At 38.5% G+C, this 18,874-nt stretch overlaps 2 protein-coding genes across 2 annotated transcripts; one reads left to right on the top strand and one right to left on the bottom strand.

Moving 5' to 3' along the window:
• Positions 1-1,914: 1,914 nt before the first annotated feature.
• On the bottom strand, positions 1,915-16,046 carry LOC138028311 (uncharacterized). Its single transcript, XM_068875794.1, has 12 exons — positions 15,763-16,046; positions 14,961-15,347; positions 13,566-13,763; positions 12,022-12,275; positions 10,437-10,661; positions 9,387-9,515; positions 8,457-8,546; positions 7,689-8,063; positions 7,308-7,488; positions 6,017-6,181; positions 4,206-4,903; positions 1,915-2,745 (listed from the first exon to the last, which is right to left on the bottom strand). The coding sequence occupies exons 1-12, from the start codon at positions 15,899-15,901 to the stop codon at positions 2,356-2,358; spliced, it is 3,231 nt and encodes a 1,076-aa protein (XP_068731895.1). The 5' UTR covers positions 15,902-16,046; the 3' UTR covers positions 1,915-2,355.
• LOC138028313 (transcriptional adapter 3-like) lies at positions 15,946-18,363 on the top strand. The gene has a single exon (XM_068875796.1). The coding sequence runs from the start codon at positions 16,214-16,216 to the stop codon at positions 17,555-17,557; it is 1,344 nt and encodes a 447-aa protein (XP_068731897.1). The 5' UTR covers positions 15,946-16,213; the 3' UTR covers positions 17,558-18,363.
• The last annotated feature ends 511 nt before the right edge of the window (positions 18,364-18,874 follow it).

The following is an 18,874-nucleotide window of genomic DNA, read 5'->3' as shown; positions in this document are numbered from 1 at the left end:
GATTTGCATAAGAATATGCAACTCACTGCCATTTGAATGGTTGTGCACCAGGACTCGCTTTGAAACTGAGGCAAACAGCAACTCTGAAACGAGCTATTGGTGAGCGAACCGCGCTTGTTTGGACACTCCTCGCCTCCCCCAGTCCCTCCCTCGGCTCGCTTCACTCGCCGGTTTTTTTTGCCACCTTCTTTTTTGGCTGCATGACCCCAACGGCGGAGCTTGGTCCCAGTGAGTATTGAGAGTATCATTCTTGCCACCCCTTTATATACTTAAGAATTATTTGCTGAAGGCGAAGTGATTAGCGGTGAATATTCACCGAGACGAAGTCGAGGTGAATATTCACCGAAAATCACTGAGCCTGAGGCGAATAATAGTTTTAGTATAAATACACAGGTGATTATTTCAAAAAAGAGAAAAAAAAAACATCTCAACTCGAAATCATCTTCACTTACAGTGGCAAAACGACCACTGGCAGCCATTTTGTCCCTCGAGGTGATTATCGGCTGATAATCCGAGATAGCAAGCCAATGAGAGCGCACGATTTTGTATAATCACCTGTGTATTTATACTAAATCCTTTTATTAAATTCTCAAACTCAGATAATGCATTTCGCGTGCTCTGATTGGTTCACTAAATCTCGGTTATCAGCTCATATACCTCGGTTTGACCTTATATGGTAAATGATTGCGTTACGCGTTGCTAAACTAAAAATGTTTTCGTCGGAGTGCCAAATTTCTCATTGAATAAAGCCAAAAAGGAGAAAAAAAACTTTTTTGTGGAAAGTTTGGATCAATTCCGACGTTTAGAAGTACGCAAGAAGGCAAGAAATGTTTTTGTGATGAGCCTACGTCTGTCTGACAACAAGGTATTACACAACATCGCATCAGTTCTCATCAAGTTTTTTTCGATTTCGCTCGGATTTGCTCGCTTTTTCCGCTCGTATTTCGTACTTCCAAATTTTTGGAGTTGAAGGAATTTAATAAAACAATTATTCCATTCGCGCTTGTTGGATATGAGACTGGTTATAGCCAACTCGGCGCTATGCGCCTCGTTGGCTATTTACCATCTCATATCCAACGCGCGCTTATGGAATAATTGTTAATTACGCCAGAAAGCGAAATTTCTTTCGGTATAAAGCAAAAGAAAAACGTTTTTGTGGAAAGTTTGGATCACTTTCGAAGCTTAGAGATACGCGAAAAGGTAAGAAATGTTTTTGTGATGAGCCTGCGTCTGTCTGACCACGAGGTATTACACAACATCGCATCTTCATCAACTTTTTTCGATTTCGCTAGAATTTTCTCGCTTTTTTCGCTCATATTTCGTACTTCTAAACTTTTGGAGTTTAAGGAATTTAATAAAACAATTATTCCATTCGCGCTTGTTGGATATGAGAGTGGTTATAGCCAACTCGACGCTACGCGCCTCGTTGGCTATTTACCATCTCATATCCAACGCGCGCTCATGGAATAATTGTTAAATACACCTTATTCCAAAATGGCCGCCATTTTTATTCAAATAGCCATTCACGCCTCGTTCTTAAGCTTAAAATTTAAAAGAATATTTTATCTAGAACGAGGCAACAAGGGCCAATTTGTATCTGCATAAATCAGTGGCCATTTTGGAATAAGGTGTATACACCTCTGTACATCCTTTTGTTCTGACCATGCCATAGAAAATACAGCCAATCAGAATGCAGGAAAGCTGTTGTGTATTCATCAGTATTCCACGGAACCTTCCCATCGATCAGTGCAATTCAATGATATCACACCCAACCTTCCCATTGTACCTTTCTGGCCTCATTACTTACATTCTTTAGATAATTCTAATGAGTGTTTTATTGGGTATAAATTAGTCTTGCACGTGACATCTTATCGGTGATTCGATGGGCTGTTAGGCTCATGAATTATTAACGAGTTTTTGAAGGCTATATAACTTTGAAACTTTTTATTAAGTCATTATTAGTTATATCTTATCCTGAACAAGGTGAGACATTTCCTCTGGCAATTTTTATGGTAATGTTACATTTAATAACTGTTACAGCAAATTGAAGCCAGGCTGTCACTGACTTTGTTTTGATAAAAACTATTGTTGTCACAAGTATTTCTTTATCTACCTGAGGTTTTCACCAAAGCCAGGTCACTTATTCAGCTTTGTTTCAAATTTGAACCCCTGGATTAACAGTTGTTTCTCACTAAAGTGCATCTGACTCCAAAAGTTTTTATTACTAACAGAATCTTCCTTATTTCTACAGTAAATTAATGTAAAAGTTTTGTGCTTTCAACAAAGCAAAAATCTATATAGAGTTTGCTTGAGTGCCAAGATGCAAATGACTTTTGCTAAGAATCGATATTTGTATCATCTCAAGTCTTGTAAATTAATTGTACTCTCTGGGTAGGTGTCTCCATTGACAACATCTTGTTCAGATGGACTGTGATTGTCCATATATGGTGAACGATCACTCTTCATCACAGCGTTGTTTTCCTCGGTCACTTCTGGCAGTGATGGAATGGGTTCTAGGGAGGCATCTGAGGTGTTTCCTTGGTTACAGTCCACATCGACCTCCATGTGTTCCACCTCTGGCATACATGGCATACCAACAGCGGTTGCAGCAGTTAGTCCCTTCGGTAAATTGATAGCCAGTGACTCTCTCGAAAGTTGCACAATAGGAATTCCCTCAGGGGATTGTTGGACCTGACCAACCAAGACTTCAGTTTCATTTTCAGTGTCGGAGGATTTAACTTCATCCTAAAACCAAATTAAGAGTTTAACAAGATTATTTTATATTTCTTTGATTAACGGATTCCAATTTAAACTCCCCTCTTCTAAAAAAACCAACCTTAAGTTTGATTTCTGCACAGTATCCTGAATTAGTCCTTCAGTGCTAAATACACTTGACAATTTTCATTCTTGTAAGATGAAATATTAATAAAAGTACCCTTAACCCAAAATACCTTTTTCGCTAAAATGAATCTATACACCTGTTTGAAATGCATTGCGGTCATTCTTTCCTTTTTGTAACAAATCCTGCCTTTTCATAGGCTTCAAAACTTGCAAAAATCCAAGTATCTTTTGTTCACGACCGAGTCAGAAGGGGAGTGGGTCTATTCCTGATTTAACGTCACAATCTCCTTTGCATGCATATTTACAAAGAGTTAATGCAATGTAATCAGTTTGTGACATCAAAGCAGGAATAGACCAACTCCCCTTCTGACTCGGTCGTGAACAAAAGATACTTGGTTTTTTGCACGTTTTGAAGCCTATACAAAGGCAGGATTTGTTAGAAAAAGGAAAAAAAGGTCGCAATGCGTTTTGCACAGGTGCAAAGATTCATTTTAGCGTAAAAATGGGCTAGGGGCACTTTAAAGTTTGCCCTAAAAATTAAGACTTAAGACTATGTACAACCACAGGGACTGTATTGAGCTTCTACTGTCTGCTGCCGACCACAAAGCAAAGGAAATGAAGGGCTGGGTTGAGCAGCAGCTTTCCGATAATAACTAAATAATTAAAAACAAAAGACTTAACAGTAAATATTGTAATGACTTAAAAAATTAAAAATAGACTCTGCTTGTAATTTCCAAACAACAGCAGGTTACCAGAGCTGCTATTTACACTACCCAATTATGAAGGCTGTTGTCAGGGTCAAGTGACAGCACCTTCTACTAATTTATTTAATGACCCTGAGTGTTGGCTCAACTTAAGGATGGTGCCTACTATTGTTATTGCGCATACGTTCTGCGCATCACCAGATACTCTGATTTCCTATCGCCGATGCTTACTAATACAAGGATATTTTTTCGCGGTTCAAAACTATCCGGGGAAAGTAGATCTTAGTAAGTAGTCTTGGTATCCAAAAAGAAAACTGGGGGTAACCATACATTTTTGAGAGATAATTTAGCTTCAGTTTGCGAGAAAGAACGCCATACATTGCTTTGTATTTTAAAGCTTTTTACAAATATTATTCATGAATTATCTTTGAAAAATGCGTAGTTACCCCCAATTTTCTTTTTGGATTTCAATAACACTTGTTAAGATCTACATTTCCTGCATAATCACACACCGGGGCAAAAATATTGTCAATTAGTAGGCACCGTCCTTAAGACAGAGACCTCAATACAGTCTTGCACTACATGTATACCAACTGTATTAATTTGTAATTATTACAATAAATTATTTATTGTGATTTTGTATAAGGTCTAGAAATGCACCTGAAATATAACAGCGGGCGGAGCAAACTGATCATCAGGATGAACATCTCTGAAATCAAGAGTTCTTGATCTCTCGCTTGGTCCTGACGACATACCACTTGGTTGCAAAGTTTTCGTAGTAGAGTGTGGTGCACAATGCTGACTATCTTCACTTGTGATGTGACTCATCATGCTGGTAATGCACAAATCAAAGCTTCCTAGCTTATCCCCTTGGAGTACTGCTCCGTCAACAACTTCCACTCTCCCCTGAGTCGATGGTGAAATAGTGTCTTGTTCATCTGTGGCAGTACATCTCACAACATACTCAGCAACATCCATCTTAGCACTGTTGCCCAATCCTTCTGCAACAAACTGTGTTTGTTGACCTGGAGTAGGGGCTTGGTCACTGGTTGCATTTATAGTATTGATTCCACTATTGTCAGATTGTTTCTTTTCTGTATCATCAAACACAGCTTCAGCAGATGGTGACACAAGTGAGTGTCCTGCAGATGTCACTAGAGCACACAACGTGGTTGCAGACAATGATGAGGGTAACTGAACTCCAACTGATGTCAGGTGAGCTGCATCCTCCACATTCAAACTGCCAGCATGAAAAGGGCCTATCGTCGTGTACATGATCTCAGTTTCAGTTTCACTTGTTGTGCTTCCACAGCTCACCGCAGTACCAAGTTCACTCTGGGTTGGATCATTGAAATCCACTGCAAGATAATTAACAATAAATTCAATTGGTTTGAAGAATTGTTTGCAAAAGAAATAATAGGAACCTAAAGATCTGCAATGTAAAAACATGTAAAAACAAAAGTGTAGTTGTAGAGCTAAGAATGATTGACTAGAAAATTTTTCATCTCATACTTTTCTTCCTGTTCACCGATTCTCTGAAAATCTGTAATTAGAGACGACCAAAGCTCAGGTTCTATCGTGGAAAATGTGAGCACAATAGAGGAAGATTGATACTCTGTCTAATATTATATACAACACTTCTCCACATTAAAAATGGGTGAGTACTTTGACCAGCTTACAGAAGTTGAATGACACACCAAATAAAAATTGTCTAGTACCAGTATATTGACTGCTGATTCACACTCTTATTCAAAACCCTCAAAAAAATGATAAACGTAAACTAGGAATATGGGATAACATTTCCATTGACTTCCACATCGTAGATCTCAAGGACCCTTATGAAAGAAAAGTGCAGTGGTGAGACTTGGCGTTGAACAAAGTAGTACAATACCAGTATTTGTCATGACTAGCAAGCAACTCATGCTTTGTCCAAAAGAGCTGCAATTCTCCAAGCAAACTCCAATTACATGCTCAACCTCGTTCCCAGGGTCTCTCTTCTCTGCCTCCCTTGTCGTTGAGAAATGGAGGCAGAGAAGAGAGACCCTGCGAACAGGGTTGTTACATGCTCTTTTCAAGTGCAATACAGCAGCCTACAGCATGACATCCTTATAACTCTAAAAATGCCCCAGACTGTAACCCCAGACTGTAACCCAAGTAAACTACCGTATATATCTTTATCCCACAGTAAAATGACACTTTCACTTTGAGGGCTTTTTTGGAAATAGCCTCCCACACGGATGTCCTTAGGGCTTTGTCACGCATTCTTATGCTGGAGGAGGAGTGTGTGACAAAGCACTGAGGACATCTGCGTGGGAGGCAATATTGAAACTAATTCGAAAGCAATGGTGATAACTATAATTATTATTGATGGCCAGAATTGTTAATTTCCTCTATGATTATTGTTCAGGACAAACTATGTCAACAATAAGTTTTATGTATTACTTATTAATAACATGCACATGCATCCTTACCAACTATAGCCTTTATTCCATGTCTCTTTTGGTGCACCCTCAGGTTTGCTGCAGTTGTGTAGGTTTTGCCACAGCCTTCTACATCACACTTAAATGGCTTTTGCCCTGTGTGTTTACACATGTGTACATTCAGACTACTTCCAGCAGTGAAAGCCTTGTTGCAGCCTTTAGGAAAGACAGATAACCGATCAAAGTTGAAATGCAATAAATCAAGTTGAATCAAGGAAAAGGACGCCTGATTTTACACCACTATTAAATGCTTTCTTCACTTCAGTGTTTTGTTAACCTGTTTAGTGACACAATTTTAAGAGCATAAACCAAAGGAGAAGACATTTTGTATTTTTTCAAAAGCACCACCCACTCTTAAGCCTTGACCTGCAGTTGTTCAACTGATGGATAATGCTATCCACCATAAATCACTATCCAGTGGATAGGTCAGAGTGAAAGCAATGGATAGTGATTTATCCAGTGGATAACAATAACCACCTTTTGAAGGCTTAATTACACTAATTTGCGAAACAAAATATAGAAAGAATCCTAAACATTCAGTAAAGGTAACCCTAGGCCTAAACAAAAGTTTTTATGCCTAATGTTAGCAATGGTAAACGGTTAGGGTTGTACAAAAGGAACATTTCGAAAAACAGAAACGTGGCCAAAATGCTTAAACCAAAAATATTATTTTGTGAAACAGATTGAAATTTTCTGGGCAGGTAGAACACTAACCATTTACTAATACTAACATTAGGCCTAAAAACTTTTGTTAGGCCTAATGTTAGCTTTAATGAATGTTTAGGATTATTTCCGTATCATTTCATTTCCTTTCGCAAATTAGTGTACATCCATTTTGAACAACTGGAACCATGTGTAAGGAAAGATCTACATTGTGGTTACCCTTAAATAAATGGTGCATTTAAATACTGTACATTTATCAATAAGGCAAACATTAATGGTAAAGAGGCAACCAGCTAGCGATTAATAAAGTGTTGTGGAGAGAAACTTGGAAGAAACAAAGATATATCCAGTTCATGGTCTGATGGGGTTGGATCCCAGAAAATTACAATGCAAATACAGCCCTATTACTGCAGGTCACTCAGTTTCCTTCTTCTCCAAATCATTCAAAAGATGTGTTTTAACATTTCTTAATAATTATATGCTCTTAGAGTTTTGAATGAGCATTAATAAGAATGGAAAGGTCCATCCTAAAATTAAGTACATGTTAATATTGGTAATAAGTTTGCAGAAAGCCTTACACATCTATACAATAATTTACTTTTTTGAGGCAAATGTTTACCTTCAACTGGGCAGACATAAGGTTTTTCTCCAGTGTGAACAAGCATGTGAGTCTTTAGATGACTTGATCTTGAGAAAGATTTACCACAACTGTCATAGCTACAAATGAACGGTCTTTCCCCCGTGTGTTTCCGCATGTGTCGTTTAAGCTTGTATGCACTGGTAAATGACCAGCCACATCCCTAAAGAGAAAAACTTAAGGAAGTTACAAATTTAACAGTTTATCCAATGGCGTATTAATTCGTTCAACTGCAAACAGATTCTCCTCTTTAAAGAGAATATGCATTTTGATATCAGGGCTTAATAGGTTGAATAAAAACTCTATAACTGTATTAAAGTACAGCAGAAGATATTAATAATATGGTGAACATACGTACAATACCTCAACTTCACAATGAAAAGGCCTCTCTCCTGTGTGTGACCTTAAATGTAGTTTTAGCTTGGAGGCTTTAGTGAATCTCTTCTCACAGCCAATTACAGGGCAAGGGTGGGGTTTCTCGCCACTGTGTATCTTCATGTGTGAAGTTAGTGTACCATGAGCAGAGAAAACCTTGCCACATCCTTCCATTTCACATCGATGTGATTTGTTTTCTGTTTGGTGTCTTCTCTCATGAACCTTTAACTTGTGCGCAGTGGCAAACGTCTTTTCACAACCTTCATACCTGCATGCATGGGTGTCGGTCCTGAAGTGGGCCTTGAGATGTGATTTCAGGTTATAAGCTGTGGTAAAGCATTTGCCACATCCCTCATGAGGGCACTGTTAATTGACCGTAAAGAAGAATACATTAATACCGGTAATTAAACTTAATTTTTGATGAACACACCAACACACTGAATGACCAGCATTCCAATCACCCTTTTAAGAGTCCTTCCAACATACGGCGATCACCCACCCTCTTCTCCTCACCTTAGCCCATCCATTCTCATTGTAATGGCATGGTTACTTCATGCAAGATGCAATATGTGGCCGGGAATATTGTCTACATGTATATTGGGTATGTCATGTAATGTTCTTGTAGAGTCTAGAATCAGCGGAGTAGACGATGGACGTTAGTGGTATTGATTTCAGAAGCGAGTCTGAAGTATATAATATGTCAACTAGACATTAAACTCATCATCTTAATTCTCTTAACAAAATAATATTACTAACCAAAAATGGTTTTTCCCCTGTGTGGCCCCTCATGTGCCTCTTTAATTTGTATGAAGTGCTAAAAGCCCACTCACAACCTTCATGAGGACACTAAAGTAAAATCAAGAAAAATGATAACAACGTTGATTAAAGGGAACAGTTTTTGAGTGGACTTAGAGCTTATTTAACCAGTAGCCTTCAGTTTGATCCTCCATGACTTCAACAAGTTTATTGTGTGGCTAAATTCCTCTGATCTACACAACTATAGCTTTGATTAGTATAAACTAAAACAGTGGTTAGTAGTATTGAAGACCCGCTCTGATTGGCTGCTCAAACTCTGAATATCCTTTGCTGTTGACCTCTGAAGAACTGAAAATATTGTATCACTGCAGGAATAAATTAGAGCTGAATTAAATCACTTTTTTGTGCTATATATCATCTGACTATTTTAGTATACTAAAACAACTATTAAACTCAGTGTCTGTGGCTAGTGGTGGATATTTACTGAGCTGCAAAGCGGTAAGGCAAATATTCACCACCAGACACCTCCACTTCAGTGAATAGTTGAATATCTGGGCAATGACAAAGATAATTACATGGCCGCACAGAGATACAAAATTTCTCTTCGAGTGTTGAAAATATTTCCAAGTGAGTGCAGCGAACGAGTGAAATATTTTTCAACATGAGAAGAGAAATTTTGTATCTCCAAGCAGCCATGTAATGTTCTATCTATTATATATAAACACCAATGAAATACTAAATCATTTCACGAAAGGCATCGAAAGGTACAGTTTTTATATGTAACCATAGTAACAGTGACTTTTCACATGTGAAAATAACGTGTAATCATCATGTGTGAAGATATCACGTTTTCGCTCGAAAGCTCTCTTGTTATTTCATTCGTGTTTAGAATTTATAATAAGGAGAAAATTATAACCTCATTTTGCTTACCTTGAAGGGCCTCTCTTCTGAATGTGACAGCATGTGTAGTTTTAATTTGTAGGCTTTAGCACAAACCACATTACAATCTGGCACAGGACATGCATGGCCTTTCCCATCTAAACTCTCTCCAGCTCCTCCCTGCTAAGACAATACAAATTTTACCACAATTGCTTGTAATCTCGCTGTGTTATGATTTTGGTCATAATTGCTCTGAAATAAACACTTTGTTTGGTGTTGAATATTGTGGTAAAAAAACAAATCGAAAGGGGTTCAGCATTGTCGGCACTCTTATCGACAACGATATTCACCGTCACAGTGGTCAAAATGTTCTGGACTCACAAGGCGTAGCCGAGTGAGTCTACAACACCGCGCACCGGTGGCTCAGTTGGTTGAGCACGGGCTGTCACGCGGGAGGTCGTGAGTTCAACTCCGGCCGGACCAACACTCAGGGTCTTTAAATAACTGAGGAGAAAGTGCTGCCTTTGTAATTACATCTGCAAATGGTTAGACTTTCTAGTCTTCTCGGATAAGGACGATAAGCCGGAGGTCCCGTCTCACAACCCTTCAATGTTCATAATCCTGTGGGACGTAAAAGAGTAGGGCATGTAGTTCCCGGTGTTGTGGTCTGTCTTCTGTGATGTATCATGGTTGGGAGGGTAAATGCTCGGAGATATTAGCTACACCAAGCTACTCTAAAACTCCGAGGGTAAATAAAGATATATGATATGATATGATATATGAACAAATTTTGACCACTGTGATGACAAATGTCGTTGTTGAAAAGAGTACAGACAATGCTGAACCACTTTTGATTTGTCAATTAGGGGGGCATAAGGCCAGGAGCAATAATTATATACTGTTGACAAGAATGATAAGGGCTGAAAACAATATATCTAATATTTAGCTATGCTATATCAGAGTGGATCTACATATAATGTTGTACTTGAGAAGAGAAAAGGGGGAGACTGCATGGCCCTTACCAGAATCAGCATGCATCTCACTTCATGAATTTCAGGTTTTATCTGGCTGGTTATATATAAAAAATAAAAGTTACCACACCTGTTCATGTTGTGATATTGCATTGACATCAACACAGGTGTTGGTATCATGTGGCATATTAATGTGGATGGCTTGATTGGCCACTCCTCCAGGTATAAGCATCCCACTCAGTAACACTTGCTGCTGTGACAGAATCACACTCCTGGGAAAATCTACATTAGAGGTCATTGCATCCAGACTAGCAGTACCAACTCCAGTGTTGAGCATTGAGCTGGAAGTAACAACCTGAAAATAAGAGAGTAAAGATAAAATAGTAAAAGGTAAAACCGTTAAAATGTATGACTAAACGTTTTCGATCTTGGGATCATCTTGAGATGATCGCAAGATCGAAAACGTTTAGTCAAACATTTTAACGGTTTTACCTTTTACTATTTTATAATTTTACCGGCGAAATGCATATAAAGAGAGTAAAGACTGCCCTGTTATTCACTGAAATTAATGCTAATATTACTTGAAGCATGATTTGAACTAACACTAAGATCCAATAGGTTGTTATGATAATTGCACCAACCACCACTCAAACAATGCTGTCAAGTTAATAAGATCGGCAGAATGTAGATTCACAGGAGGTCATGCATGTACAATGTATTTCAAACCTTACATGTATGCTGATCATAGATCAACAGTCACCTCCCAGTCTTAAAACAACAGAGAGAAGAAAGTGACAGGTGTCACACAGATTTTGCAATTGGAAAGCTGTTTGTCTTCTTAGGAAGCTTTGTTGTTGTGTTGAAGCCATAGAAGCTGTATTACTGTACCTTCAAATAATTATTATAAAAGTCCTGGTAAATGCAAAATGATCTCATTGGAACAATGTTCCCATTGCAGCTTTGAATTCAAAAGCATGTTCCTCTTTCACATGCTGAACACCACACGGTACCCGTTGAGTTTGGTTTGGTAACAAGTCTTTGTTTGGTAACGTTGTCGGGATGACAAACGTGTGGTGTTCAATGCGAAAGAGGATCTTGTTCATCATTTTACTGATTCATTTGGGACACTAACAGCCGCCTGACATCGCTGGCAGAGCTTTGATTGCCGGTTAGCCGATTGCAATGGAAGAAAAACCTTTGCCCTTGAATTCTACGGTGGATCTGTGGCCGAGGGAACATTTTAACCAGAAATATTTGACTCAATTTGGTGGGTTCCTGATAATTCAGTTTAAGCCTTGGTATTTAACTATAACTGTTGACAACCGAGGAACTGACAATGGCTCAATTCACATTATAATTATCTGGAAAACAACCACACAGGAAGGAAGCGACCCATAGTGGCAATAGGGTGAGGATTTTTAATAACTGAGAATTTTTTCGTAAAATTATCTTCTCAGGTGTTTTATCGGGATTTCCATACAAATACTTATATTTTTGTTGGCTTTCCCCCACATTGAGCTTGGGGTGCCTGTGGTAATAACTCCATTCCAGGGATAAATGAGCCTTATTCCAGGAATACCTTTATCCCTGGAATAACTGTTTACCTGGCATAATTTATTCCTCCTTCCAGGAACCAGCCCCTGGCCTAACTTTTGTACCTTGTCCCTCTTCATACATATTTATTTTTTTCCCTCCAGAAGGTCAATTCCTTTTACCTGGTAGTGAGCTTCACTATCTTCAGCATCACCTTCTGTTAATATTGCCGGAACTTGTGTTGAAAAGGTGGTCACATCAGCAGGAAGAATATTACTTGTCACCACGGAAATGCCCTGGGTGTTGGGATAAACCTTAATCATAATTTCCTGGCGTTCTGCTTGTTTTGTCTTCTCTTGTACTAATGTTGCGGCAGCATCCTCTTCTTGATTTGAAACAACTTTAACAGTTCCAGCGTTTATATGTGAATGTTCTACTGTCATAGAAATAACATTAAACAATTCCTATGATCAAAACAATGCGTACACTCAGATATAAATATATATACTAATAACAGCAGAAATTACAATGGTTTGTGCCTGAACCATTTTGGCAAGGTATGAAAGATTTTCCAGTCTAAAGGGTGGTACAGGACAGGATGTTTACGAATCAGGTATGCATTACCATCCCCTTTCAGGATTACACTAACCCAACTGATCTTTTTTTAGTGTGCAACCACGATGTGAATCCTGGGGCCTGTTTCTCAATATGGCTGTGTGGCCCAGTGGTTAGGATGCTTGCCTTGAGATCCAGAGTTCCCGGGTTCAAGACGCATTCTGACCACTGATTGAATTTGTTTTTGGTAGCCACTAATTCAACTTCTCAGCTGCACCTGTACATGTAAATTGCCAACTGGTTTGCCTCCAGCCAGTTGGGATTCTTAACAGTTGTCGCTGTTGTTGTTCTGTTGTTTCATTCATTGGCCCTGAAAAGCCCCTATGGGGAGTTGTCAATTAAGTATACAATGCATTGTATTGTGTTAATATTGCCTCAAAACTTTTTGCATCCAAGCAACTGAAAAACTGATCCTTGAACATGTTTACAAGACCAGAAGAAAAAACTGCAAAGTTTCATGACTTAATCATTTTCATTTTGAAGATAGAAATAAGTGATGTCACTTGAAATATACCCAAAAAGTTTCAGAACTTTCGAAAATGCTTATACAAACCATTATTAGATGATTAGCATACAAGCATTCGCAAAAAATATTCCAGTAAATCAGTTCAGGAATTCAGGTGCAAATTCATTGTTTTATCATTAAATTATGATAAAACAATAATAATTAATGTTTTGTCATAATTAATCACACCTGAAAAAAAAAAAAAAAAACACTATAAATCACTGATTTCTGAATGGATCTATAAAGAAAGTCTCTGTTCCCCAAAAAGTTGAGTGCTATTTTATCTGTTTGCCATGAGTAATGCACCTTTAATTCCAAAAGGACCGTTGTTTTAGCATTCTTTTGTTTCCTTGCAAATTGGCTCTATTGACCTTGCTTTCAAACATAAAATTCAAGAGAACATTTCAAAATTGAACGAGGCCAAATGGGCCAATTTGAAATCAAACAAAAGAATACCAAAATGATGGCCATTTGTAATAAGGTGTATACCTAATACATTCATACATGTACTTCAGTCAGGATACCATGAAGTAAAATAAGACAATAATATAGAGCCCTGAAAGCAGCTTGGGAGGTGAACCAAAAATGGACAAGACTCCACCTTACTCATTGATGAAGCTGTTTGAGTTCCATCTGACTGTTGGTCATTTTGCAAAGTGGTAGATGAACACTGATCAACCAAATCATTCACCCCAGCTGAACACAAACGATTAATATTTCTCATGTATTCTGGAACAACCCTGCCATCCACACTGATCAGCTGAAAATCACTCTTTTCTTCTTCCCTCAACTGGTTCTCTTCGCCTGTGAATTTCAATGAAATGAAGCAACACAAATTTCAAGTTCCTCACAGAAAGGTGTGTTTCTTGCTCCATCAGGGTATTAACCCTTTCAGCCCCGATAGTGCCAAATGGCACTTATAGATTTTACTCTGTCTAACGCCAAACGATTTTACTCTGTCTAACGCCAGACGATTTTACTCTGTCTAACGCCAGACGATTTTACTTGTCAATGGGGAACGCCTCAGGGCTTAAAGGGTTAAGCTAACAGCATCAAAAAACTATGTTCCCGTTTAAAAGGATGGAGTTTCAAGGATTTGGTTTCTAACTTCTTTGCTAATGTCCAATAGACTCTACTAAGGAATTGTTTATTGCAATATAACATACTGGGAAAAACATCTTGTTAATTCACTCGGATGAAGGGCAAATTGCTAGAAAAGTCAACTCACAAATCTCAGTTCTTTAATGGTAGTTAATTTAAGTTTATTGACTTCGATTCACAGATGCCAACCTCTAGAGATCTAAAATCTGGAGAATTTTTTTCATTCACACTCCCAACCCCTTCCCACCACAATGAACCCACCCTCCCCCCCCCAAAAAAAAACCTGCAACCACCCACCCCCTGTAGCACAGCAGCTCCTACAAAATGCACCGAACATCGGCTGTCACAGTGAATCTTGAATGGACAAAGTGTGGGAAAACAGGGTACTTACATTGAGAATTTTATTTTTTTACGATCCAATCAAACAATCCGTTATATGGCCACACTAACAAATGAATCTGATTGTTATAGTTCTTCCAATGTGTGTTTGAAACTCAGAGACAAAGTGTTGCATTAACAATGAAACACGTTTGAAAAAATATAAGTTCTTTTAACTTGGGGATGCAATTTGAGCCTGTACAATGGAGCAATGTCTTTAAAAGGTTCAAAGTTGTATGTGTGGGAGATTCAATAACCTGTATGGGAGACCAGGAGATTCCTTCCGTAACCAGGAGAATTGGCATATCAGTGCATCTTAATATTAACTTTTTTTTCAGTTTTTGTAATATCTGGTTGCATGTATTATAATACTTAGCGATATGTCATTGCTTGCTTTTTCTGCTGAGAGGGGGGAGGGGGCCTGGGTAGAAAAAAGTGAATGAATCACAACATGCAAAGTGGTGATCTTGAGAAAACAGCATGCAATGACAAAGTACCTTTTTACTTACAATTATTTATTACCTTCAGCATGAAAGGGTACAATGTCTTTATCGCTGATTTCACCGTACACAGAGCGAGGGAATGTTATGACCAGTTCCTCATCATGATCTACTGAGTGACCATCCTCAAAGTGTGATGACATATATTTATGCTCTTCTAAATTATCATGAACAATAAAGCTGCAGTCTTGATCTGCACTGGTGTGGTCTGGCTCACAGCACTCTGGAGTTGCACCAGCCAATGGAAACTGTTTCTCATTTACTGTATTAGCACATGTCGTGGTGACATGAAGTTCATTATCAAGTAAAGATGAGGAAGAAATTTCAATTCCAGCTGATGAGTCTGGAAGAGTTCTTTTGTCCTCTTCAGCAATTTCGTCATTCTTATGAAACCTATGGTCTATGTCCTCTGTGAAACCATAAAGAGATATTGATAAGGATTCATTTCAACCCATTCCAATGCAATTGATCAAGAAATTATAAATTTATCAGGTGAAACCTGAAATTGCACAAAATTATTCGCCTAGAAGAACAATACATTTTTCCAGTGTTCCAGCAAAGAAATGATTCCCTAGTGAAACTACAATGCTGTTAAATCAGCCATTTGCCGTACCGTACTGCTGTTTACCCGCCGGGGATTCCCAAGATATAATAATAATAATTTCTTCAAGAAGTCAATTAGGTCACTGCTTCATTCCATTTTTAAATCAACAACACTACAATGAGTTGATGTCGAAATTCGAAACAGTTGTTCAAAACTTGACAAACCAAAGAAAACAATCGTATAACAATGTTTGTCAACACCGGTGAACTTAGTCCCTCACCATTCGAATCCTCTAATCTGTTGCTGGCCCCTGTTTCATGTTCAGGGAACCCCTCGGAAAGTGACGGCCCCTGCGAATCCATTTTGGCGCTCCCCGCAACAAGAAAGCAAGATGGCGACGTTGGTGTAAAAGATCTCATGCGATTGCGCGTTTTTATAAATGAATAGGGGAACTCTTGGGGGAGGGGGTGATACCTTTGCCACAAGCCATTTGCTTCCAAAGGAGTAGAGAAAGAACTTTTCCGAGATAGGCCTCAAGAAAGTTTTGGGTGGATACGAAATTTCGATTTTTCAAACTTCAATTCCATTTTATCAAAATAGCGACGAAAAGTTTCCAACTTCTCAAAGAGGGGCGGTTACCAAGCATTGTTTGTCTGCTTCGTCGTCTTTGTTATCTTTTTGAGAAGCTGAAGACAATCTAATACTTTTCTCTCCGTTTAAGAAAGTCGAACATGACAGACGATGGGAAAAGCGATACAGATCCTTGTCCACTTCAGTACCTTGATTTTAAAATGGTGGATCACAAGGTGATGTGCCCTTTTTACACGTCTTTGTTGACGCGTTCAGCTGAGCAAGGTATTGCTCCAGAGGATCTTCACCTCCTTCAAAGCGACCTTGAAACGCTGCTTGCCGGTGCCAATCGACGGTTAAGACAGATAGATACCGAAAATAAATTGTTGGTTGATTGGGTAGAGAAAAAAGACAAGAAAAGCGTTAGACAGCGTGAGTTAGAGATACTGAATTCGCTGCAATCATCGTCATTCAAACGAAGTCGACCTGCCACTGAGGAAAGAGGAGCGAAGAAACAGAAATTTGAAGAGACTCGTAGTTCTAGCCCAGCACCAGTTGGAAGACCTAAAAGTAAACAATCTGCTTCTTCTGAAGGAAGTCAAGAGGAAGAAATATTTCCTGCAAGCGTGAAGGCAAAAACGGATGCTCCCAACAGGTTTTGGACTGCTGTTGAACCTTACTGTGCAGACATTACACTTGAGGACCAAAAATTTCTTGAGGATTCTTTGAAAGCTCCAGATGATGATCAAGAGTATTACAAAATACCTCCATTAGGGAGGCATTATGCTGAGAAATGGGCACAGGAAGATCTTCTGGACGAACAAGATGAGGGGTGCAGAATGCAGGATAAGAAATTGCGTGGTACTTTGACTTGCACAAGTGACAACATCACTAAAGGAAGTGAAGACAAATTAACTCTTAAGAAATCAGATTCTATTGGACTACCAGAAGAAAATCTTTGTCCATTTGGGCCTCTCACTCAAAGATTAGTTTCAGCTCTGATTGAAGAAAACATTATAGCCCCAATTTCAGAGCAGACTTCTGGTTCAGGAAGCTCTGATAGTGCTACCACCACAAGGAGTGGAAACAGCTCCCCTCGCACCCCCACAAAGGCACCACATGTACCTCACACCAGGATGTTAGAGGCTCGTATCAGAGAAGAACTTCTTTTCCAAGGGTTACTAGAGCCTGATGATCAGACAGAGGAAGATAATGATGATGAAGTTCTGAGTGAACTCAGGAGGCATCAAAATGAGCTTCGTGTGCTTATGGCTAAGAACAGGCAACAGAAAATGGAACTGTTAAAGTTGACACAGGAAGAAATTAAAAAACAGGAACTTAAGCACAGAGCACAAGTTGCTGATGCAGAAGTCATGGAGTGGTTCAGAAAAATGATGGCTTGTAAACAAAAGAGAAAATCTCCAACAAAGAAAGAAAAGGAAGCTGCATGGAAGGCACTTAGAGAAAGGGAAGCTATACTTAGGGTGCTCAGCAACTCATCATGACTTTGTAAATTTGATAGAATATAATAAATTTCCAGTATATTCTATTATTACATAAACACCAGTGACATACGAAGTGAGCTTTTGCGGGAGAGCATGATATCTTCACACGTGAAGATAACATGTTGTTTTCACATGTAAAAAGGCCATTGTTGCTGTGTGGTTACAAACGAAAATCGTGCCTTTCGATGCCTTTTGTGAATGATTTAGTATTTCATTGGTGTTTATATAATAAACAGAATATAATATGGTTGCTTGGAGATAAGAAATTTCTCTTCTTGTGTTGAAAAATATTTCACTTGTTCACTGCACTCACTCTTGAAATATTTTTCAACACTCAAAGAGAAATTTTTTTGGACATTAACTCTGCACGGCCAAGTAATCCTCTGTTTATAAATAGAGGAAGATAGATGTACATGTACATGTATACAGGGTCAATAATAGTTGAAGAGTTTAGGAAATAAGTCCTATTTCCTCTTTGTATATAAACTTGTACCAGACCCTAGCAGGTATAGCAGGGTTACCAGATTCAAGGGATTGGCTGAACTCAAGCATAACATTATAGTGAACTGTGTTCTGGGAAGTTTTGGGCTGCTATGTACTGTAAACAGAGCTTTAACCAGTGCTCAACAAAACCGCATTCTTACCACATGGGTCTACCCAACAGATAACATCACAAACTGTTTTACAATGTGAAATTCAGTTGAAAACAGGAATGCAAAGTAGTTTGTGATGCCATCTCAGGGACAGACACATGCTTTCTCACTATGTGTACTTTGGCATTGGAAAAAACGATTGACATTTGAAGTCAAATTTTCCATTTACTGTTTGGAAATATTTGCATTGGTTCCTGAGATATTTAAATTTGAAAAATGTGTAAAATATACAAGTGAGAGGACTGATGATGTCATTCACTCAACCCAATAGTGAATTTGAAGCAGAGACCATTGAAAGTAGGTAGGCTAATAGTTCTACAGGCAACACACCAATGGCTATAAAGAAATTGGTTTTCATGGCAACTCACTCTTTTCCAGTCCCCTCCAACCTGATTTCAATATTTTTGGTGATTTTAACCAAAAAAACATTTAACAAGCCACAAACTCGACTTAACACATTAATATGATTGCAAGATCATGCAGACGAGGCTCCATTGGCAAATATCAAAATAGAACTTTAAAGGTGTCCAGCAAGGCCTTTAGACTTGAATATCTCTGGAACAAAAAGAGTTATTTGAAAATAGCAAAAAACAGCATTCTTCTTTTCGTACAGACTATATGTTTATGTCTTACAATCGCTAAGCACTTTAATTTTACCAGTATA

Source organism: Montipora capricornis, chromosome 13 (assembly GCF_036669925.1).
Source record: "Montipora capricornis isolate CH-2021 chromosome 13, ASM3666992v2, whole genome shotgun sequence".
NCBI lineage: Eukaryota > Metazoa > Cnidaria > Anthozoa > Scleractinia > Acroporidae > Montipora > Montipora capricornis.
This window is presented reverse-complemented; position numbering and strand designations above follow the sequence as displayed.

Bases quoted from the DNA above. Each gene is read 5' to 3' on its own strand.
- LOC138028311 (XM_068875794.1), bottom strand. From the start codon at position 15,901: ATGAGATCTTTTACACCAACGTCGCCATCTTGCTTTCTTGTTGCGGGG. The intron at 13,764-14,960 runs GTAATAAATAAT...TGAAATTCACAG, and splicing joins TGTACCCTTTCATGCTGAAG to GCGAAGAGAACCAGTTGAGG. The intron at 9,516-10,436 runs GTGTGGTAACTT...TTGTCTTAGCAG, and splicing joins CAATATCACAACATGAACAG to GGAGGAGCTGGAGAGAGTTT.
- LOC138028313 (XM_068875796.1), top strand. From the start codon at position 16,214: ATGACAGACGATGGGAAAAGCGATACAGATCCTTGTCCACTTCAGTAC.